Source organism: Oncorhynchus clarkii, chromosome 13 (genome assembly GCF_045791955.1).
Source record: "Oncorhynchus clarkii lewisi isolate Uvic-CL-2024 chromosome 13, UVic_Ocla_1.0, whole genome shotgun sequence".
Lineage (NCBI taxonomy): Eukaryota > Metazoa > Chordata > Actinopteri > Salmoniformes > Salmonidae > Oncorhynchus > Oncorhynchus clarkii.
This window is the reverse complement of record NC_092159.1, coordinates 23073536-23098347: the sequence shown is the minus strand read 5'-3', so window position 1 is coordinate 23098347 and position 24812 is coordinate 23073536. Positions and strand designations below refer to the sequence as shown.

At 42.3% G+C, this 24812-nt stretch overlaps 1 protein-coding gene across 4 annotated transcripts in view; it reads left to right on the top strand.

Annotated features, from left to right (window-relative positions):
* The first annotated feature begins 15197 nt into the window (after positions 1–15197).
* The window catches only part of LOC139424650 (SEC14-like protein 1), a 52990-nt gene continuing 43375 nt past the window's right edge, over positions 15198–24812 (top strand). The window contains exons 1-2 of one of the 4 annotated variants that reach the window (XM_071176691.1): positions 15198–15550; positions 21272–21361. In XM_071176691.1, coding sequence (XP_071032792.1) covers positions 21299–21361 — 63 coding nt within the window. In that variant the 5' untranslated portion in view covers positions 15198–15550; positions 21272–21298. Of the gene's footprint in view, positions 15551–15991; positions 16014–21271; positions 21362–24812 lie in introns of those variants that run through there. The other 3 variants (XM_071176694.1, XM_071176693.1, XM_071176692.1) reach the window with 3 other exon arrangements.

Below are 24812 nucleotides of genomic sequence, written 5' to 3'. Positions count from 1 at the left end.
ACCTCCCAATGACGCCAGCTCATTTGCCCCAAAGACTGAGGGGTGGTTCGGCCACCTATTTCATTGGAGGAATGGGGACTCTGCTGGCTCTCCTAAAGGAGTCAACATGTACTCCATGAGTGCAGGTGATTGTTTTAGTCAACACGAGGTTTAAACTCTAATACTGTCAGCCACCGTGTTACACAGCTTTATACCTGGTAATGAACGTCTCAAACAACACATCATCGGTCATTATCTTCATTTCTTGACCTTGTATTTGTTATGAAGAAGATGACGTTATGTTTTTCTTCTCATGTAGTAATTGACTTTTCTTTCTCAATCATTTAACCCCAAAATCAGGAGGTCTCGAGGCATGGTCAGCAGCAGCATCTTCAAAGGCATCTTTGAAATGTTCAAGACAACGTTCCAACAACGTATGAACTGAATAAACACAAGATGTATTCAGGATAATCCTACTCTCAGACATTTCTTCGGAATAGGTCAAGTTTGAAGTAGTATTTTTTTCTGATTTTACATGGCCATTGACTATTCCATGGGCCATGACTTATTTTGAATTATTTTGGACAATTGTGTCTCACTCCTTGGGCTACATTTCCCTCTTCAATTAAAAATGGTAGACTTTTGCAATAATTTCTCTCATTCTCAGAGGTGCCTAATGAGTGTGCGGTGATGTCCTCTGCACTTGTCCAGGTGTGAGATCTCTGGGGTATTTTTAGTGCAGGGGGGGGGGGGCTCCCCAAGAGAGAGAAACTGAGACAACAGCTGCACAGTGATACAGAAGAAGAGGACCCGACATGTGGTCTCAAACCACAATTCAGTGCACATACACACCCACATTCTTTTACAAACATGTCTGCGTCCCAAATGATGACCTCTACCCTTTATAGTACACTACTTCTGACCAGAGCACTGGTCAAAAGTAGTGTCCTATAGAGGGAATAGGCCATATGAGATGCATAAACATTCAGATAGATGGCACAGGGGGGTGATAATAAAAGTGGTCTGTGATGTTCTACTCCAGCTCATGATTCAGCTTGCTCATGAGTCCACGTTGAAAATTCAAACACAAAGGTTTTCTGCTACATGTTTTGTGACCTCTATGCATTATGTTATATTAGATACCAGACAGACAGAAGATGCTTCTGAGAGGAAAAGAAGACGCCATACCTAGTGTCTATACCGGGCCTTCGGAAAGTATTCAGATCCCTTGATTTTTTTCATGTTTTGTTAATTTATAGTCTTATTCTAAAATTAATTTTAAAAATATATATTCTCAGCAATCTACACACAATACCCCATAATGACAAAGCAAAAGCAGTTGTTTTTTAAAAACATTTTAGCAAATGTTTTAAGAATAAAAAACAGAAATACCTCATTTACACAAGTATTCAGAACCTTTGCTATGAGACTCGAAATTGAGCTCAGGTGCATCCTGTTTCTATTTATCATCCCTGAGATGTTTCTACAACTTGATTGGAGTCCACCTGTGGTAAATTCAATTGATTGGATGTGATTTGGAAAGGTACATACCTGTCTATATAAGGTCCCACAGTTGACAGTGCATGTCAGACCAAACACCAAGCCATGAGGTCGAAAGAATTGTCCGTAGAGCTCCGAGACAGGATTGTTTGGTGACCTAGAACCCGATGGTCACTCTGACAGAGCTCTAGAGTTCCTCTATGGAGATGGGAGAACCTTCCAGAAGGACAACCATCTCTGCAGCACTCCACCAATCAAGCCTTTATGATAGTGGCCAGACTGAAGCCACTCCTCAGTAAAAGGCACATGACAGCCCGCTTGGAGTTTGCCAAAAAGGCACCTAGTCTGATGAAACCAAGATTGAACTCTTTGGCCTGAATGCCAAGCGCCACATCTGGAGGAAACCTGGCACCATCCCTACAGTAAAGCATGGTTGTGGCAGCATCATTCTGTGGCAAAGTTTTTCAACGGCAGGCACTGGGAGACTGGTCAGGATCGAGGCAAAGATGAATGGAGCAAAGTACAGAGAGATCCTTGATGAAAACCTGCTCCAGAGCGCTCAGGACCTCAGACTGGGGCGAAGGTTCACCTTCCAACAGGACAACGGCGCTAAGCACACAGCCAAGACAACGCAGGAGTGACATTGGGACAAGTCTATGAATGAACTTGAGTGGCCCAGCCAGAGCCCGGACCTGAACCCGACCGAACATCTCTGGAGAGACCTGAAAATAACTGTGGAGCTACCTGACAGCTTGAGAGGATCTGCAGAGAAGAATGGGAGAAACTCCTCAAATACAGGTTTGCCAATCTTGTAGCGTCATACTCAAGAAGACTCGATGCTGTAATCGCTGCCAAAGGTGCTTCAACAAAGTACTGAGTAAAGGGTCTGAATACTTATGCAAATGTGATTATTTCATGTTTTATTTATTTTATTTTATAAATTAGCAAACCTGTTTCTGCTTTGTCATTATAGGGTATTTTATTTTATTGATGACTGAAAAAAACAATTGAATCCATTTTAGAATAAGGCTGTAACGTAACAAAATATGGACAAAGTCACGGGGTCTGAATACTTTCCGAAGGCACTGTATATCCTCCTGAGACCTAACAATTCATTTTTGTGCTCTCTAATGGACATTCGTTTTTATTTTGTCTCTAAGGCCACACGTGCCACGGTTTTAGTGCCTGTTGTACCTTTGAGAGGACATTCCAGGCCTTTAAATGATATCACAATTCATACCCCTTTTTCATAATGATAAATCATTAAGTTCTTATTGAACTCAAAAGCTACAAAAAAATATAATTGCTAAACTGTCCATTGACTATGAAAATAGTAGATGAAGTGTGTATGGGTGGCTGGTTATTGAAGGGGGGGTGGGGCTGGCTGAAGGTTTCAGTACAGTAAGCTGCTCTTTATAGGAGGCGTTGGGAGTTTCAGAGCTGCACTGAAGTGAAGACAGAAGTATGTGAAGACATCTCTTTCTCTGATACCACCTCTGGTTCCAACAGAAGAGATCACCATGTTCCTTTCTACTGCTTCTATCACAACCCTGCTACTCACTCTGTCTGGCAGGACCGATTTAACACTGACTAACACTGACTAAGTAAAATGAAATCACTGACTACAGATTATATTGTAAATTTGGAGATGATTACTTCCAGAAGTATTAATACCAGATCCATTGATATACTCTGCTCACTAAGAGGTACAATGGGCTTGTATTTTAGGATCATGATAATGTATTTTTTATCCACAATAGCAAAATGTTTCTACATTTCTGCAGGTATGGAAGCTCCGACACTGACCCAGGAAAAGTAGTTTCAATGAGCAAGGCAAAGGCAAAAAGCCTGATATGGACAGTGGTGGTGCAAAGATGGCAGGAGCAGTGGAATAGTGATACTAAGGGCAGGCATTTATTTCAAGTACAGAGGAAAGTCGGGGAGGGGAAGACGGTAGGAAGGGACAGAAGAGAGGTTATTTTTTACAAGATTAAGGGTGGGACGCAGCCGGTTGAATAAGACTTTAAATGTGATCGGAAAGCATCCAACAGGAAAGTGTGATTATTGCCAGGAAACAGAAACCATTGGGAATGCATTGTTACAGTGTGGTCAGTGGGAAAGAGAGGTGGCTCTCAAATGGAAAAAGAGCGAGAGAGAGTATCCCCTTTTCCCTCTAGTATGAGGAATTAGTTTCACAAATATATTGAGTAGAACGTCATTAGATTAGATTTAGTCTCAAATAGTTGATATTTTTTAAGAGAAACGGGGCTAACAAGTACAGTAGGATTTCGATTCTCCCTGGCTCTGGCCCACACTCCAGTACATTAGGTGGCGGTAATGCACCATAACGCTGGATGCCAACCACCGATACCCCCCCCCCCCCCCCGAAGAAGATGTATTTTGTCCCAAACATGGAGTGGGGGATTACACAGGTCTTCTGAAAGATCTGGTGAAGGAGAAGATTATGGACAAGAAAAAAAGAACGGTGGAAATGGTTATGACGGAGGAATGAGGAAATGGAGAGCGACGAGAGTGAAGATGAATTAGATGTGGTGGTAGGTGCAGTTATGACTGTTGAGAAGAAGTAGAGTGTAGAGTGAAGCAGTGTGGCGAGGAAGGTTGGCGTTAAGTGCAAAAAGAAGGAAAAGTGTTCCAATAGCTCAGAAATGGAACCCTGACGAGAGTATGGATGAAGTTCCTGCAGTGAGGACCACCGTGGAAGGGCCTCGGTTCTAGGGTGTAAAGGATGATTATGGCCCAGTGGTATTAAGATTTGTGGAGAGAATGGATCCTTGCATTTTGGCTGATCCAAATGTGGTGGTAGGTTGGGTGGAGAAGAGGTTGGGTACTGTTGAGTTGCTAAGTACTGTAACTAGGAGTGGACTAATGAGGATTTGTTGTGTTTCTTCAGCCCAGAGGGAGCGGACGTTCTGGATGACGCGAATAGGGACAAGAAATGTGACTTGCTTTGCTCTCCGGAGCAGAGCACGGTTGAAAGGAGTGATAACTGGGGTGGCATTAAATGTTGAGGAAGATCAGTTGAAAGTGAATGAATCATGGTGTCTGTGACGCTCGTCGTTTGGTGAAACGCAGTGGAGAGCGTGGGGAAACAAAGAAGACGTCTTTTCTGTTGAGTTTTGATGTAGAGTCTTTGCCAGATAAGGTTAAGTAGGTAGTGTAAGTTATCACATGAGAGTGTTTGTTCCTAAAATACTTAGGTGTTTTAGGTGTCAGGTTTATGGTCATGTGCAGGAGGGCATAAGACAAAGGAATGTGTAGTTTTGGTAGAGAAAGTTGTGTGTGTTAATTGTGGGGGTGCCCATGTGGCTGAAGATCGGACGTGTCAGGTTGAGGTTGCTAGGGTCAGAGTAGTACAGGAAGTGTTGTATGCTGAAGCAGTGAAGAGAGTGGCAGAGGACTTGGGATTGCAAGGTTTTTCCTGCAGAAAAGTTGCAAGGGGTGTTGAGTGGTAGAGTTCTGTCCCTCCAGACCATTGGTCTGGAGTAGGATTAGACAGGGTAAATAGTGGGGTGGTATTTTTATGTATTTATAAACATTTTAAAGAGAGGGCTAATAGTTGGCAGGGTAATTTTTCCTTTTCCCGAAATGTTAAATTGCTGTATTACAAAGAATTGAATGTATACTGAACAAAAATATAAACAGAGTTACACAAGCATTTCGCTACACCCACAGTGACATCTGCTAAACACGTGTACGTGACCAATAAAATTTGATTTGATTATAAGGGAATCAGTCAATTTAAATAAATGCATTAGGCCCTAATCTATTGATTTCACATGACTGGGCAGGGGTGCAGCCATGGGTGGGCTTGGGGAGCCAGGCCCAGCTAATCAGAATGAGTTTTTCCCACAAAAAGGGCTTTATGATAAACATAAATACTCCTCAGTTTCATCAGCTGTCTGGGTGACTGGTCTCAGACAATCCCGCAGGTGAAGAAGCTGGATGAGGAGGTCCAGGGCTGGAGTGGTTACACGTGAACTGCAGTTGTGAGGCCGGTTGGACATACTGCAAAATTCTCTAACATTATTAATATTCAATTCTCTGGCAACAGCTCTGGTAGGCATTCTTGCAGTCAGCATGCCAATTGCACACTCCCTCAAAACTTGAGACATCTGTGGCATTGGGTTGTATGACAAAACTGCACATTCTAGAGTGGCCTTTTATTGTCTGCAGCACAAGGTGCACCTGTGTAATGATCATGCTGTTTAATCAGCTTCTTGATATGCCACACCTGTCAAGTGGATGCGTTAACTTGGCAAAGGATAAATGCTCACTTACATGGATGTAAACAAATTAGTGCACAAAATTTGAGCGAAATAAGCTTTTGGTGCGTATGGAACTTTTTTGATATATTTTATTTCAGTTCATGAAATGGGACCAACACTTTACATGTTGGGTTTATATATTTTTGTTCAGTATAGGTAGGTCGTGAATGGTCTCTCTCCAGTACAGTAGGTGGCAGTGTATGCAGCTTAAATTGGATGCGCTCCGCCAAAGCAATCCAAAAGAAGAAGTCTTTTTTTGTCCTTGTCTGAGGCGGCAAACGAGCGAAGTGGAGCTCCTTTTTTAAAACCTTACATGTTGCTATGTATTAACTAAAGGGGAGGATTCGCATGGATGGAAATGACCGAAACGAATGGTAAGAAATATGTTCTTGCTAACCTGCCGGCCAAAAGCTAACGTTAACTAGCTAGGTTTGTTAAACGTCCAAGCAGGCCAAACAAGTGACGGGGTCCAATTTGTAAAGAACAAAAAAGGGGGTACTTGTTTCTGGTAACTGTTGTATTTATAACATGTGTATCCGTTCCAAATGTCACCCTATTCCCTATTTTGACCAGGGCACTTAGGAAATAGGATGCCATTTGGCAATCAATGTGTAGCGGTAGCTAAATCTGGTTTTGGACAGGTGATGTAGCGTAGCCGTCAATGGCCGTAGGCTGCAGCGTGTTAAAATCTGGTGACTGACGTACACACTTTAAACCACCTATACTACTTTGAGACCCCTCTTTCAAAGATGCCAATCTCTTCTAGTCATGGTAGTGAAAATAATAGGCGACTTGGCATTTTTATACATGACCCAAAGCATTATCGGATGTTAATTGCTTGACGAATTCAGAAACCACACGTGTGCAAGCTTTCAATACACGTTGTATCCTTTTATATGCTCAAGTGTTTCCTTTATTTTGGCGGTTACGCGTATACTAAATCAGTGGGTTTTGTGAAGCCTGGCAGTTGTGAGCATGTATACAGCAGTTTGACGCTCATATGATAATGCACACATACTTTTTGTCTTTTAGAAAACATAAATGGTCCCTTCCCTCAATTGTTTTGTGTTAATCTAAAATTCAGTAATGTATTTACTATTCAACTAGATTCGTTTTCACTAGCCAGCTATCTAACTTCAGTGGCAAAGGGGTACTATAGAAAATAGTATAGGTTTAGCTAGTAGTCAAATCGAATCAAATGTATTTATATAGCCCTTCGTACAGCAGCTGATATCTCAAAGTGCTGTACAGAAACCCAGCCTAAAACCCCAAACAGCAAGCAATGCAGGTGTAAAAGCACGGTGGCTAGGAAAAACTCCCTAGAAAGGCCAAAACCCAGGAAGAAACCTAAAGAGGAACCAGGCTATGTGGGGTGGCCAGTCCTCTTCTGGCTGTGCCGGGTGGAGATTATAACAGAACGTGGCCAAGATGTTCAAATGTTCATAAATGACCAGCATGGTCTAATAATAAGGCAGAACAGTTGAAACTGGAGCAGCAGCACGGCCAGGTGGACTGGGGACAGCAAGGAGTCATCATGTCAGGTAGTCTTGGGGCATGGTCCTAGGGCTCAGGTCCTCTGAGAGAAAGAGAGAAAGAAAGAGAGAAGGAGAGAATTAGAGAACGTCTACTGCCACAAAGATTTCCCTGTTGCTGGTAATGATACCTGTTGTCCAGTAGAGGGAGTGCATGCTAGGATAAGATCAATGCACATGAGGGACAGAAAATATTCTGTCTAATATATGAAACCAATGTTTATCATCTCAACAATAAACTGATCTCCTACCTTTCCCCATCCTGTAGTGGCTCAGCATATCTCAACGAGTCCGGTGTCCTTGAAGTCAAGAGATGCATGCTGACAAAGGTGCAAACATATTTGTGGTACCAAGATCATGGATCCCTCACCTTTTGCTTTTGAATGTGCATGCTTTTGATAATCTGGTCTTGGGCAGGTGCTGCAGTTTGGATGTATGCTGCAGCGTGCCTTGTTGGACCTAGACTATAACGGAGGTTCTGTGAAGCCTTCCCTAGCAGTTGCAGGTGTGAGCATGTATACAGCAGTTTGATGCTCTTGTATGATACTGCAGACAAACTCTGTTGATAAAATAAGTGTCCCTTCTATCTTTTTGTGTTGAGATGATGCTGTAGATGTATTTACAATTCAATTTAAGCTAGATTGGCTTTTGCCAACTGACTTCAGTGGGATAGGGGTACTGTAGAATAATATACAGGTTTAGTAGTCTAACTCATTCCATGCCTTTTATTTCCTTTTCAATTTGTGTGCAATAAAGACCTAAACAACCAGGTGACTGGAGTTTAAAACTAGTCAATGAGCTGAATTGATCACGCAAGTACAGGAGAGGAGTGAAAACCCGCAAGCACTTGTCCCTCAGCGGAGTTTGACACGTGGTCTAGTGACAAAGATTTCCCTGTTGGTGATACCGTTGTCCAGTAGAGGGCACACTAGGATAAGATCAATAAACTCATGAGGGACCGATCAAATATTGTCTTATAAATTGAGCTGTCTGACATATGAAACCAATGTTTCAGATAAGCAAACTACTGTACTAAAAACGTATCTTCTGTTTCTCACCTGTAGTGGGTCGGCATCTCATCGTGTCCGATGTCCGTGATGAACTCACATGATGGGGCGTCTATTGAGACCAGATGCATGACGACAACGAAGGGGCAAAGCATAGAAATATATTGACAGATTCTATTTCTGTTGGATCTAGAAATAGATCCTTCTCACCTCTGCTGTAATTAGCCTACCTGTTAAGTAGGCTATGTTGGTTTGGCCTATAGTGCATCTGTCCCAAATGACTCCCTATTTGATGCAGTACTTTTGACCTGGGCCCATGTGGCTCTGGTCAGACGTGAACTACATAGGGAATGATGTGTCGTTCTGGACGTGCATGCTTTTGATAATCTGGTCTTAGGCAGGTGCTGCAGTGTAGCCGTCGTGGCCGTATGCTGCAGCGTGCCTTGTTGGACCTAGACTATAACAGAGGGGGTCCTGTGAAGCCTTCCCTGGCAGTTGCAGGTGTGAGCATGTATACAGCAGTTTGATGCTCTTGTATGATACTGCACACACGTCTTTAGAAAACAGATTTATCCCTTCCTTATATTTTGTTGGTTTATTGTGCAACTCCTAGCCTATTTCCTCATTGCATGTGTCATGCTTCGTAAAAAGAAACGCACACCTATTAAGACGAGGTGCTGGCTAGCGGAGTAGAGAACTTGAAAATAAAAGAGCCGCACACAGGCTACGCCCACCATTTTGAACATCTTGTATGAAGGTTTGTCAATTACATAAGGGATAATCAAGGGGCTGTGTGTTCTGTGGAAGGCGACGCGCTAGTGGAGTGGAACTTACCTCCCGGGGAGTTGCATTATTTTCCAGCAAACACAGAACCCCCGCGTTAGTTATCCGTTTTGTACCACGGCTATAATTTGGCACATTTACCAGGAGAAATGTGTTCCAAATTCACTGAAGTAGCTAGCAAGTTTAATTGATAGCTACAGTAGTTGCCTTAATAACCAAACAGACTTATTTAGCTAACCAAACCAGAGATGGGACTCCCGTTGGGCAATGGAGGAACTCATAACGCCTCCGTCAGCAGATTGTCACACAATCGTGTTCACATTGTCATGCAGCATCCCGCGGTTATGCTAATTGCCATACAACTCTCCTTCCGTGGCCTCCAACTGCTCTTAAACGCAAATAAAACTAAATGCATGCTATTCAACCGATCATTGCCCGCTCCTGCCCGCCCATCCAGCATCACTACTCTGGGCGGCTCTGACTTAGAATACGTGGATAACTACAAATGCCTAGGTGTCTGGCTAGACTGTAAACTCTCCTTCCAGACTCACATTAAGCATCTCCAATCAGAAATTAAATCTAGAATCGGCTTCCTATTTCGCAACAAAGCATCCTTCACTCATGCTGCCAAACATACCCTCGTAAAACTGACTATCCTACCGATCCTTGACTTCGGCGATGTCATTTACAAAATAGCCTCCAACACTCTACTAAGCAAATTGGATGCAGTCTATCACAGTGCCATCCGTTTTGTCACCAAAGCCCCATACACACTGCTCAAAAAAATAAAGGGAACACTTAAACAACACAATGTAACTCCAAGTCAATCACACTTCTGTGAAATCAAACTGTCCACTTAGGAAGCAACACTGATTGACAATAAATTTCACATGCTGTTGTGCAGATGGAATAGACAACAGGTGGAAATTATAGGCAATTAGCAAGACACCCCCAATAAAGGAGTGGTTCTGCAGGTGGTGCCCACAGACCACTTCTCAGTTCCTATGCTTCCTGGCTGATGTTTTGGTCACTTTTGAATGCTGGCGGTGCTTTCACTCTAGTGGTAGCATGAGACGGAGTCTACAACCCACACAAGTGGCTCAGGTAGTGCAGCTCATCCAGGATGGCACATCAATGCGAGCTTTGGCAAGAAGGTTTGCTGTGTCTGTCAGCGTAGTGTCCAGAGCATGGAGGCGCTACCAGGAGACAGGCCAGTACATCAGGAAATGTGGAAGAGGCCGTAGGAGGGCAACAACCCAGCAGCAGCACTACCGCTACCTCCGCCTTTGTGCAAGGAGGAGCAGGAGGAGCACTGCCAGAGCCCTGCAAAATGACCTCCAGCATGCCACAAATGTGCATGTGTCTGCTCAAACGGTCAGAAACAGACTCCATGATGGTGGTATGAGGGCCTGACGTCCACAGGTGGGGGTTGTGCTTACAGCCCAACACCGTGCAGGATGTTTGGCATTTGTCAGAGAACACCAAGATTGGCAAATTCGCCACTGGCGCCCTGTGCTCTTCGCAGATGAAAGCAGGTTCACACTGAGCACGTGACCGTCTGTAGACGCCGTGGAGAACGTTCTGCTGCCTGCAACATCCTCCAGCATGACCGGTTTGGCGGTGGGTCAGTCATGGTGTGGAGTGGCATTTCTTTGGGGGGCCGCACAGCCCTCCATGTGCTCGCCAGAGGTAGCCTGACTGCCATTAGGTACCGAGATGAGATCCTCAGACCCCTTGTGAGACCATATGCTGGTGCGGTTGACCCTGGGTTCCTCCTAATGCAAGACAATGCTAGACCTCATGTGGCTGGAGTGTGTCAGCAGTTCTTGCAAGAGGAAGGCATTGATGCTATGGACTGGCCCGCCCGTTCCCCAGACCTGAATCCAATTGAGCACATCTGGGACATCATGTCTCGCTCCATCCACCAATGCCACGTTGCACCACAGACTGTCCTGGAGTTGGCGGATGCTTTAGTCCAGGTCTGGGTGGAGATCCCTCAGGAGACCATCCACCACCTCATCAGGAGCATGCCCAGGCGTTGTGGGGAGGTCATACAGGCACGTGGAGGCCACACACACACTACTGAGCCTAATTTTGACTTGTTTTAAGGACATTACATCAAAGTTGGATCAGCCTTTAGTGTGGTTTTCCACTTTAATTTTGAGTGTGACTCCAAATCCAGACCTCCATGGGTTGATTAATTTGATTTCCATTGATCATTTTTGTGTGATTTTGTTGTCAGCACTTTCAACTATGTAAAGAAAAAAGTATTTAATTGGAATATTTCATTCATTCAGATCTAGGATGTGTTATTTTAGTGTTCCCTTTATTTTTTTGAGCAGTGTACTACCCACCACTACGACCTGTACTCTCTCGTTTGCTGGCCCTCGCTTCATACTCGTCGCCAAACCCACTGGCTACAGGTTATTTACAAGTCTCTGCTAGGTAAAGCCCCGCCTTATCTCAGCCTACTGGTAACCATAGCAGCACACGCTCCAGCAGGTATATCTCACTGGTCACCCCCAAAACCAATTCCTCCTTTGGTCGCCTTTCCTTCCAGTTCTCTGCTGCCACTGACTGGAACGAACTGCAAACATCACTGAAGCTGGAGATTCTCATCTCCCTCACTAGCTTTAAGAACCAGCTCACAGATCACTGCACCTGTTTATAGCCCATCTGTATACAGCCCATCTATCTACCTCATTCCCATACTGTATTTATTTATTTAGCTCCTTTTGCACCACAGTATCTCTACTTGCACATCCATCTTTTGCACATCTATCACTCCAGTGTTTAATTGCCATATTGTAATTACTTTGCGACCATGGCCTATTTATTGCCTTAACTCCCTTATTTGACCTTATTTGCACTCACTGTATATAGACTTTCTTTTTTTCTTACTGTATTATTGACCATGTTTTGTTCATTCTATGTGTAACTGTGTATGTTATCTTGGCCAGGTCGCAGTTGCAAATGAGAACTTGTTCTCAACTAGCTTACCTGGTTAAATAATAGTGAAATAAATAAAAGTTAGTTGAGAAACCTGCCAATTTTTCTCAACAGTACTTAATGTCACTGAGAACAAGTTAATGATCTCGAGAGAGAAATGTTTAATGTTGTACTTGTTGACGAAATTCATGCTAATGTTTTTGTCCACATTGACTCCCCTTCACTCCTTGAAGGAGAGCTTTCCTTGTCCCAGAAAGCACCGCACGGCCCATTGACGACACATGGGCAACTTACACAATGGCCGTTATTACGATTCCAATGGAATTTCCCCTTATCCTCAAAAGTATCTCTGACCAACCCAGCAGTCCTATTTTGCTATTATGAAAATGTAATTCAACAATGCCAATGTTTTAAATGTGTATTTTACTTTCAAAAGCAGTTCAAACAGAGAACATGGAAGAATGAACTGTAGCCACTGAATTCTACCGTGCTGATGTATTGTGCGTTATAGGGAAATAATGCACGCTCTAAAATGCCCTTCAAGCCAATCCGTAACGAGTATTTAACAATGCCGTGGTATAAAGTAGGGGGCATGAGAGCTACTAAAAAAAAATGAAGTGTAATTTATTTTTATGGCTTTCAAATGGGCCCGTTCTTTTTGTCAATATAACTGGTGAAATAATGGTTAATACACAACTAAGGGGGCCCCATAAAATGTATTCAGGATTTTTTTCGTTTAAATGTTACTCTCAGTAGGCTTAATATAAATATATATTGACAATGGAAAAATGATGGTCGGGGGGGACTAACAAATTTGAGTTTACTTCTCTATGCATTAATCAAGAAGGGAATGGAATGTCTGCTGCAGCACAGTTTGCTAAACAATGGCTACCCAATTGAGACAATCATATTTTTGTCAGGTAAGCCTACTAATGTCAATGTGGCGTTGATTGGGTAGCAGCCGGGAGCTTTTTGTTTATGACCGTCTGCGATTCCAAACCCATCTGTTTGAACCCCCAGGAGGTGATGCCCCTCTGTGCGCCTCTTCAGCCCAGTGGGTTCTGACTCATCAGTTGATGCACTTCCACCACTTCCTGGTTCCAACGCTTGTCCTGATGGAGTGAAGGAGCAGAATCAAACTAACCGTTGCTGTTTTGACTGTATATTCATAGAAATATATTAAATGTAATCTATAGTGGTGTATTGTCGTCAGAGAACCATTTGTCAAAGATTCAGTGAAGTATGATAGTATCCACTTCCTCAAGGAGAAGGTAGCAAGCTATAAGCATGAGAATGTTATTGCAATGCTCTTGCAGGGGGCTCTGTAATGCCCATATCACATTTGTATGAATGTATTTCTGGAATATACTGTTCTCTTAGTGGTGTAAACTAATGTGGCATGATGTCAGAACTATTTTGCCTTACATTTGTCCATGATTCATCAATAAAACTAGTAAACAAACTTGTATCCATGTCAATCTATTCCTTTTTAATACAGCAAACATTAAACCAAATGAAGACATTTTGCACCACCTACTGTAGTTTTAACCTTGGTGGGTTTGATGGTAGACTTTGGTTTGGGGCTGAATGTTACTAGTTTGCCTTTGAAATGTGATTGCCTCCATTCTATCAGCACTACCCATCTGTGCCAAATGTCTTGCATACTTAGTGTGTAATTCCATGGCCCGTAGAATAAGCTTCGTCCCAAGGCTGCTGCTTATGCCCAGAAAGCCTTGTTATTGATGGCACTGTTATGAAATATGACCTAAAAATCCCTATGTACTCAGAATGGAGAGGATAGACTGACATTGCCCTGTGTGGATCTTAGAGGATTATCTTAAAGTTGTTCTACTTATATCGAATATCCGAACTCTGTGCATGATTCCACGTCCATGTGAAATGTTTCCATATTGAGGCTGAACGCAAATGATTCATACCTCTTAATATCCCTGCTGGGATTTGGTTTTCTCAAATGGTTATTCAACAGGAAGCCCAGCCCTAGGGGAAGTGGGTAGTTGTGAGACTACACATGTAACACGCAACAGTTCACGCTGTGACATAATGTCCTAAATTGATCAAAGGGAATGTTGATAAAGGCATTGCAACGTGGAAGCAGATCTTATTACATGGCTAATGGGGTTAGTATTGAAAATGTCATTAACAGTTTATTAAAGTTTAAATTTAAATCATGCATTTTCAGGTTAGGTGGAAATCCTGACACTATCTTATCAAATGGTTCATCCTTTGTATCCCATGACTCATTTTGCTGTACAGTACACTGGTGATTGAATTCCCAATGTTGACTAAATGCAGCCTATTACATATTCCTTATGCAATTATATCTTATAACGTAATCATTTTGGGGGACCCTTCAACTCATGCTTATGATGAACTGTACTGCCAACTTATGCCACTTTTTTTTAATTTTATTTTTTTAAAGACTGGCACGTGCACATGGACTTTATCAGAATTAAGCTTAAATCCAGTAAATGGATTCTAGAGACTGAGTTGTGCTCATGAGTTGTGAAGTGCATGCCATGTCATGCTGTATTTTAAATGGATAAAGCCCTCTTATAAATTATGCAAGATTCAGGGATTTAGATTATATTTGAGTGCAGAATTAGGCAAATATCTTATGAATGTATTATGGATTTTAGGGGATCCGCACAGAGTAAATTACACTCATTTTGCAAACGGAAGTATGAGGAAAGAGCTCAGTTAACAAATGTCACATGGTCCTATTTCCAATATCATGAATTGATGCGTGGTCATGAGAACTTTTTTCAAATTTGCATGTGCCCAGTTCCCTGAGCAGTGAAGCTGACGTAGATTTATCCTCTTCTCATCACGGTATAAAGGACATTTTACAATAATCTTGTGACCGCTGAGCTGGTAGCATAAATGTCATTTTCAAGCACCATATGGCAGCTCCCGTCTCTAATATTCTGTCCCATCACTCAACTATTATTTCCCTGATAGGTCAACATAATATTTAGAAACTGATTCATATTCAGTGATTACAATTAAAATATATATATTTTTTATTGTAACCGTATATGAAAAGGATGGAGAAGCAGTGGAATTGTTTTGTATGAGCGGAGCGGACCGCACCGCGGCACTGCTGAGCTCGGTCCGTACCAAATGGGAGGGGCGTAACTGTCAATGCGAAAACTCCAGCTTTCAAATAGTCATTCTCCGGTCCTCACGGCTCAAACCTTCAGCTGGCTGTTTTTTTTTTAGCTCGCTAGCGGCACCTGGAATCTTTTCACTGTGTTAGCTCTCTATGCGTTTTTAAAATGCTGCTGTTGTCGTTATCAGGTCGATGGCTAACTGGCTAGCATAACCGCTAGCTAACGTTCAGCACTGGTTCGTCACCGACCGGCGAAAAAGGAACCGAATAAGATTATGGATTAACAGTATAACGGTACTTGAGTGCCCTGCCCAGACTAAACAATACGAGCCAAATATATCGAAAGAAGCAGATAATTGCTAAAGATATCCCGTTTATTTACTGGTGAGTATCATTTATAGTTGTTCAGTTATGCATGTGTGATTTCGTATTACCTGCAAGCCACATGCCTGCAGTGATTGTGTACTGTGATGACCTGCTAATGTAGCTCAAATGTAGGCTAAATAACCTGAACTATGCTTTTAACGACTTCACATGTTATAGGCTTCTATATGTTGTAGCTACAGTATATAGCGTGTGTGAGAGAGAGAGCGAGACTGTCACTCACTGAGCATCACTGAGTGCGTGTTCTGAATTTCTGAAGGGCTCAGCTATGTGTTTGAGTGGCACTGGCACAGCTTGTTTGTACTGTATTACAGTGCTTCTGGACATCGCTATGGTATAATGGACAACAGTGAACAAAGAACCTGTGTTGTGGTTTGCTTTCTGAAATGTCACCTGTTCTTTTCTCCTTGACTTACATCTTTTGTTCAACAGGGAAGTATCATCTCTCTTTTGAAACATGACGGTAACAATTGTTCACCTGTTTTTTTTAAGTAGCCTAAATAACCCCTATAGTTGGCTAAATGTAAAGGCATAGCCTAGTTTCACTAGTAGAATATGATGAGCTTTTACAGACAGTAGAATAGATGTAGCCTTGTTGCCAGTCTTCTGCTCTCTTGCCAACTCCTATGAAATTGTCATGCCTAATAAATAAAAAACACGGACTGACACCCAGGCTAGTGTGATGTTTTAGTTGAAAAGCCCCATATCCCTCAGAAGTATAGCTCTGGTCCAGTGCGTTACGAGCGGCTTATACTTTCTTAAACGTTGGAGGCTCAAGCCGACCCTAACGCCCTGGTTGGATCAGACCTACCAGAAGTAGTGCTGTGTAGCAAGTGTTAACACCCCTATCACACAAGGTCCCTTCCTTGCGGCACGGCTGCTGAAAACGTCAAGCAACACTACTGCTCAATAACATGTATCTGCACGCTAAATAAATCAACAACACTGAACAAGTAAGGTATGCCATGTGATAAGACTGGGCAGGTACTCTGCCTGTCTTTACAGGTTTACAGCAACACTTACATTTCACAATGTGATTTTTCTTTTGAGATCTGGGTTGTGTTCAGTAGGCACAATGCGTAAGAAAATGGTCTGAAACAGGGAGGTAGTACAATCTGAACCTGTCCAATAAGAAGCGCTCGTTGTGGCCCTAATAAACACATCCCTGGCTTACCCAATAGCTGTTAGACAACAGGGCGATTCCACGCCAGGACAGTCCGGAAATATTTAACGTATCCAGATTGGTCTGGCAATTCTCACAAACTTTGGGAGGAAGTATGTTTGACATGCTTTTGACATTTGTATCACAATCCATTTGAGGAAATCCTAATGAAAGTGGCAATTTTAGGCCCTTTTTTAGACTATAGGGCCTACATTTCTCCATGACCAAAGACCCATAACCCGTACAAGATAACGTCTGTGTCCAAATACCCATACTAGCGTACTAAATAGTATGCGTAAAAGGAAGGGTTATAGTATGATATTTTGAAAATGTGTTGCGATTGAGTCCCACCATTAGTTTATTTTGGTACAGCGCGTCAATTTATCCGATTATCAGTTGTCAGACACGTGAGTCAAAAAAGATGAGTGAATTATACTAGATTAGGGCTCGGTTATGTTAGGGCGGGCCTTCCCTTAATAAACACAAACTCACGTCCTTCTGCTCCGTGCAGCACAAGAAGTATGAATGTCCTGATTTCTGCTGATGCCGTATCACTGTAAATGCTGCACGGCCAATGCAGACGTTGGATTGACTATGCAGTGCCTGAAGAATGCACGTCTTTCTCCAGAATGTGGTCTCTCCTGACAATTTATGCACATTCATTGTTTCATAACTTCATTGTTTGATTGTTAGTGTCTATCAATTCCCCATTACATACAGTAGCTCACTAGTAGTACATTTACTGTTCATTCCTAATCTACAATGTTTGTTTGGTTCCAGTCATTTCTGTTAATGCATTCAATGTAGTATTATTCCAGTCTTTGACTATTCTCATTGTCTGAGTGAACATGTTGTTTGCAGAGTGCATAACCTGTGGTACACTTGTGAGAAACAAGTTTTGGTTTATTTCATTCCATTTATGAGTTTTATCAATTTATTTGGAGCGCTCCTGTCAATGTTGAGTAAGGATGTGCACCTGATTCCGCATAGAACTAGGCCTATAGGCTACATGGCCTGCGTGCAAATGTAGGCATATACAGTTGAAGTCGGAAGTTTACATACACTTAGGTTGGAGTCATTAAAACTTGTTTTTAAACCACTCCACAAATTTCTTGTTAACAAACTATAGTTTTGGCAAGTCGGTTAGGACATCTACTTTGCATGACACAGGTTATTTTTCCAACAATTATTTAGACAGATTATTTCACTTATAATTCACTGTATCACACATAATTCCAGTGGGTCAGAAGTTTGCATACACTAAGTTGACTGTGCCTTTAAACAGCTTGGAAAATTCCAGAAAAGTATGTTATGGATTTAGAAGCTTCTGAGGCTAATTGACTAATTTGAGTCAATTGGAGGTGTACCTATGGATGTATTTCAATGCCTACCTTCAAACTCAGTGTCTCTTTGCTTGACATCATGGGAAAATCAAAAGAAATCAGCCAAGACCTCAGAAAAAGATTTGTAGCCTCCCACAAGTCTGGTTCATCCTTGGGAGCAATTTCCAAACGCCTGAAGGTACCACGTTCAACTGTACAAACAATAGTATACAAGTATTAACACCATTGGACCACACAGCCGTCATACCGCTCAGGAAGGAGACGTGTTCTGTCACAAAGCCCTGACATCAATCCCATAACAAAATTGTGGGCAGAACTGAAAAGGCGTATGTGAGCAAGGAGGCCTACAAACCTGACTCAATTACACCAGCTCTGTCTGGAGGAATGGGCCAAAATTCACCCAACTCATTGTGGGAAGCTTGTGGAAGGCTACCCGTAACGTTTGACCCAAGTTAAACAATTTAAAGGCAATGCTACCAAATACTAATTGAGTGTGTAAACTTCTGATCCACTGGAAATGTGATGAAAGAATTACAAGCTGAAATAAATAATTCTCTACTATTATTCTGACATTTCACATTCTTAAAATAAAGTGGGGGTCCTAACTGACCTAAGACAGGGAATTTTTACTAGGATTAAATGTCAGGCATTGTGAAAAACTGAGTTTAAATGAATTTGGCTAATGTGTGCGTAAACTTCTGACTTCAACTGTAAATGTGCCCGTTTGGGGATCTGATTGCATTTCTGATTGGCTTAACGCACCACTGCTAATGAGCTGTGGAGCTTCTCAAAGTCATGTTTTCTTCACATCAGACAGCAAGCAAATAAAGTCTGTTTTTACATTAATTGAGAATGACAATAGTTCCTAAAAGTATTTTTTTTTAATCTTTCCAGCTTTCTCCCTTTCAACAACCACTTGGCGTGAAAGGGGAAAAATGTCATGCTCTAACCCAGTGGAAGCGTCATGAAATAGGCCTACTTAATGACTTCTTATCCGTTGCGCAAATAGCCTACAGCTGTGTCTGTCCTGAGTTCATTGGCACAGGAAACTCTGAAGGCCCAGAATAAGTTAATAGTTGATACGTTTCAAGTAGTGATGCACCTATATGACATTTTTGGCCGATATCCAATATTTTCCTTGCCAAAAGAAATGATACCGATATTTACAATTTTAGCTGCCTTTTTAAGCATTCTATTACAGTTAAATAGTTAACACACATGGACACTGTATCTCAGTGCAAGAGGCTTAACAGTCCCTGGTTTGAATCCAGGCTTTATCGCATCCGGCCGGGATTGGGAGTCCCATAGGGCGGTGCACAATTGGCCCAGTGTCGTCCGTGCTGTCATTGTAAATAAGAATTTGTTCTTAACGGACGTGCCTAGTTAAATAATGGTTACACACACCACACTGACCAAAAAGTTATTTTGTTGTCATTTACGTATTCCCCCACTACCAGTAAAACATAATCAAAAGCTATTTCTTTCACTTACTTTCTGTACTGTTTTGTTCATGTGTTCAGTCATTTCATTCTCAACCAGGATTTCATTATCTTGACTTTAATGGATTTCGCCTTTTTTGAGTTCTTGCTGAAATGTTCTTACTCTTTCAAATGACTGCCCAACTTGTTGACTGCTCGATCCACACAGCAGACATTGTGGGCTAGGTTAGGAATGCTGTGTTGCACATGTAGTGAAAAAATTGACATGGTGTCATGTACCTATATAGGTGTGCACAGTAGCTTTGACATCCGGTTTTTAACATCGGCGTTAAACTCCACATCGGGCCGATACCAATGTGGCTATTTTAGGTAATATCGGCTGATTCCGATATGTTTACCAATTTTTTTATATTGTGCATCCCTAGTTTCAAGTTCATTGCAGACGTTGTGATTTATAGTATATTTATTATCAGGATATTTTCTACCTGCAGGCTACAATGTTTTTATTTGTTGGCTTTATAGGCAATTTTTACATAGTTGGTAATGGCAATAGAAGTTACTTTTTAGGATTGTATCATTTTTAATTTAGATTTGGATATCATTTTGATTAACCACATGACAATGATTTTGATAGTAACAGTTTCAAGAAAATATGCACATGAAAACTATAACTGGCACACAGATGGGTAGAAATGGTAAGATAAATTGGCATTCCGCATGAGAAAGGTTACACGTGGAGTCGGCAACCTATTACAGGCAACTTCAGGAGAGTAATGGCAGAATCTGCGAAAGCCAGTAGAAGTGGGAGAATGGTCGGGTTTAGTTTTTGTTTGTTGTTATCTTGATCTCTGGCTCCCTCTTGAGTCATTTGTCTTATTTCATCAAACAGTGTGCATAAGGCATCAGACAAGCTCAATGCATCAATAGTTGATTTTATTTAAACACACAGGGTGTGTCTATATATGGAGAAAAAAAACATGTTTTTAACATTTTGATCCACCCCCCAACCTCCAAATTAGCATGCAGTGGTTTCAGGGTCAATATCTGTTGGCTCTATCAGGACTATAGCCTAGTCCTACTGTATTTGCCAATGTCTGCACTGTGGTTACCACCACTAAGTTCTTGGAATGCCCTGCTGACCTTTTACATTACAGAGTATTTCATCAATTCTCTGCGGCCAACCACCCGTTCATGCGTTTACATAGGCTGTAGTGCCGCATTAATGACTCCCAAGCATTCAGCTCTACCGCTAGCTCCACATAACATTTACATACGCATCATTGTAGGTTTACCTGAATAGTTTATCAGTCATGTGGTAGTGACTAGTTGGCACTTGGCAGTCCCTGACATTCCAGTATTTGGCCATGTCTATCTCAATTTCTGTTCGCTATGCAGTTCAGTTCCTGAATGTGTGATATATGGTGCGAAACGTTGCCTTCATTGATCAGTTCAATGAGATGCGCTTCCTCACCCACGGCAGAGCAGAGTGTCTTCCTGCAGGCTATCACTGCAGAGAAGCTGCCAAGTCCTCCGGGCTCCCCGCCAGCTGCTACACACACACACACAAACACACAAACCTGGCTTACTTAATGACATGTCAGATGCCTCCAGCGGGGCCATCCAGAATGATACTGGCATTTTACCACCTCAAGCACTATTTTCTTTGTGTTTTACACTCCCAGTCTAATGTGGTCTGGCCCATTTTGTCTTCTCTCACCAAGACAAATCTGTGATGATGGTTATTATTAAGCTCTAATATCAGATTGTTTTCTCTTAGGTCGTTGGCACCACAGTCGTTCCCACCATGGTGCAGAAGTATCAGTCACCCATCAGGGTGTACAAGCATCCCTTTGAGCTGGTGATGGAGGTAAGTGATACTCTGCCCTAGACTCTTGACCTCCATTGACACTTCACATAGATATTAGAGGTATTGTAGTGGTTATGCAATGGTCCCCAAGACCACCTCTAGGAAGTGGTGGGTAACGACGTTAGGACTACCTTGTCCTTCATATGATTGACTTGAACTTGACAACATGGTTGTATGAGATGTAGCCTAGGTCTAACAAATACCCAGGCAGTAGCGGTTGGTAATGAATACAGTTATTCTAAAATGTTTATTCTCATCAATCTACACACAATATCCCATAATGACAAAGCAAAAAAAAATGTTTTTTAGAAATGTTTGCAAATGTATATTTAAAAATTAAAATATCACATATACATACAGTTGAAGTCAGAAGTTTACATACACTTAGGTTGGAGTCATTAACTTGTTTTTAAACCACTCCACACATTTCTTGTTAAACTATAGTTTTGGCAAGTTGGTTAGGACATCTACTTTGTGCATGACACAAGTCATTTTTCCAACAATTGTTTACAGACAAATGATTTCCCTTATAATTAATTCACTGTATCACAATTCCAGTGGGTCAGAAGTTTACATACACTAAGATGACTGTGCCTTTTAAACAGCTTGGAAAATTCCAGAAAATGATGTCATGGCTTTAGAAGCTTCTGATAGGCTAATTGACATAATTTGAGTCAATTGGAGGTGTACCTGTGGATGTATTTCAAGGGCCTACCTTCAAACTCAGTGCCTCTTTGCTTGACATTATGGGAAAATCAATAGAAATCAGCCAAGACTTCAGAATTTGTTTTTGTAGACCTTCACAAGTCTGGTTCATCCTTGAGAGCAATTTCCAAACTCCTAAAGGTACCATGTTCATCTATACAAGCAAGTATAAACACCATGGGACCATGCAGCCGTCATACTGCCCAGGAAGGAGACGCGTTCTGTCTCCTGGAGATGAACGTACTTTTGTGTGAAAAGTGCAAATCAATCCCAGAACAACAGCAAAGGACCTTGTGAAGATGCTGGAGGAAACGGGTACAAAAGTATCTATATCCACAGTAAAACGAGTCTTATATCGGCATAACCTGAAAGGCCGCTCAGCAAGTAAGAAGCCACTGCTCCAAAACTGCCATTAAAAAAAGCCAGACTACGGTTTGCAACTGCACATGGGGACAAAGATCGTACTTTTTGGAGAAATGTCCTCTCGTCTAATGAAACAAAAATAGAACTGTTTGGCCACAATGACCACCGTTTGGAGGAAAAAGTGGGAGGCTAGCAATAAAAAGAATAGCATCCCAACCGTGAAGCACGGGTGTGGCAGCATCATGTTGTGGGGGTGCTTTGCTGCAGTAGGGACTGATGCACTTCACAAAATAGATGGCATCATGAGGGAGGAAAATTATGTGGATATATTGACGCAACATCTCAAGACATCAGTCAGGAAGTTAAAGCTTGGTCACAAATGGGTCTTCCAAATGTACATTGACCCCCAGCATACTTCCAAAGTTGTGGCAAAATGGCTTAAGGACAACAAAGTCAAGGTATTGGAGTGGCCATCACAAACCCCTGACCACCTCCTATAGAACATTTGTGGGCAGAACTGAAAAAGTGTGTGCGAGCAAGGAGGCCTACAAACCTGACTCAGTTACACCAGCTCTGTCAGGAGGAATGGGCCAAAATCTTGTGGAAAGCTACCTAAAACATTTGACCCAAGTTAAGCAATTTAAAGGAAATAGTCTCGATTAGTATTTGGTAGCATGTAAACTTCTGACCCACTGGGAATGTGATGACAGAAATAAAAGCTGAAATAAATCATTCTCAACTATTATTCTGACATTTCACATTCTTAAAATAAAGTGGTCATCCTAACTGACCTAAGACTGGGAATTTTTACGATCCAGCTGCTTGGGTCTAACAAGCACCAGCAGTCATAATACTGTGATGGTCTTCAACTGGTCTTCTTGACTGGTCATTTGTGTACTGTACCAAGCAGACCACTCAAGAATTGTCCAGTCCAGGATGCACAAATCACTTCCAGTCCATAGTATGTAGACAACTCAAACCCCCACACCATCTCAGGCCATTGTGAGAACCACTGACAGCTATGTCGCTGCACCAACCCTTTTAATATCTGAATAGCAAACGATGGGAGCTGTTATGTTGAACAGAAGTACCATTGCCGAATTGGTTGCTGGTCTGTTTCCTCTGTTTAAAAATGCAGCACTTGTGCAGGCTTTTGGTGAGTGAGTGTCTCTTCTGGCTCCTACAGTATGCTAGAGTTGTACTCACTCACCCAGATCTGATGAGGATGTGTGCAGTACAAAAACTGGAAGTATAGATGGAGCGTCTGCCTCTCTCTGTCGTCTGTCTGCCTCTCTCTGTCGTCTGTCTGCCTGCCTCTCTCTGTCGTCTGTCTGCCTTTCTCTGTCGTCTGTCTGCCTCTCTCTGTCGTCTGTCTGCCTCTCTCTGTCGTCTGTCTGCCTCTCTCTGTCGTCTGTCTGCCTCTCTCTGTCGTCTGTCTGCCTCTCTCTGTCGTCTGTCTGCCTCTCTCTGTCGTCTGTCTGCCCCTCTCTGTCGTCTGTCTGCCCCTCTGTCGTCTGTCTGCCCCTCTCTGTCGTCTGTCTGCCCCTCTTTCACTCTCTGTTTCTCAATGAGTGTTTATATGCACGCAATAATGTGATTTATTGTGGATATTCAGATTAATAGTTTTTACATGCTTTGCAAGATGGACGTTTTCCCTAATAATCCTGTTTACATGGACACATCTGAAATCAGGATACCTGATGGCACTCTGATAAATGCAGAAAATCCCCAATCAAAATAAACATTCTACCACAGCGACCATGTTATTTTTGGGAAGCATATTTAATTCTGGTCTACTTTGCATACATTCAGCTGTTCCAAACTCACCTCGCTCGCGCTAAAGAGGGAGGCCCACTCGGCTGGTGCTAGTACATGCACAGATCAAATGCACAGCTGGAACACCGATTTTTAAAACCAGGTGTTGTAATCGGTCTATGCTTACATGGATACCTTACGCCGATGTAAGATAAGCAGAGTAAGGTGTTTACGTGACTATTGCATAACCTGCCTACTATCTTAATCAGTTTAATATCAAAATATTACTGTGCATGTAAACGCACTCACTGTCCTTCTCTTTCGTTCTCTCTTTCGCTCCATCTTTCTCCCTCTCTTGGCACCCCCCCTATCTCTCTCTGCCTCTTTGCTCAGCCTCCAGAGCTAGAGGACAGGCCTGTCAGGCAGGGCTGTCACTGAGGGTTCACTAAATAAACGGTTCAGTGGCAGATGAGCAGTGGAAAAACACTGGCTTATTCAGCCTCAGCCTCTCCACAGTACAGTGGCTACAGGCCAGGAGGCGCATGTTCACTACATTAAACTGGGTTATGGTGGATCATTATCATCAGAATAACTCTCTGTTAACTTACTAGTGTTTCTTCTTCGTGAC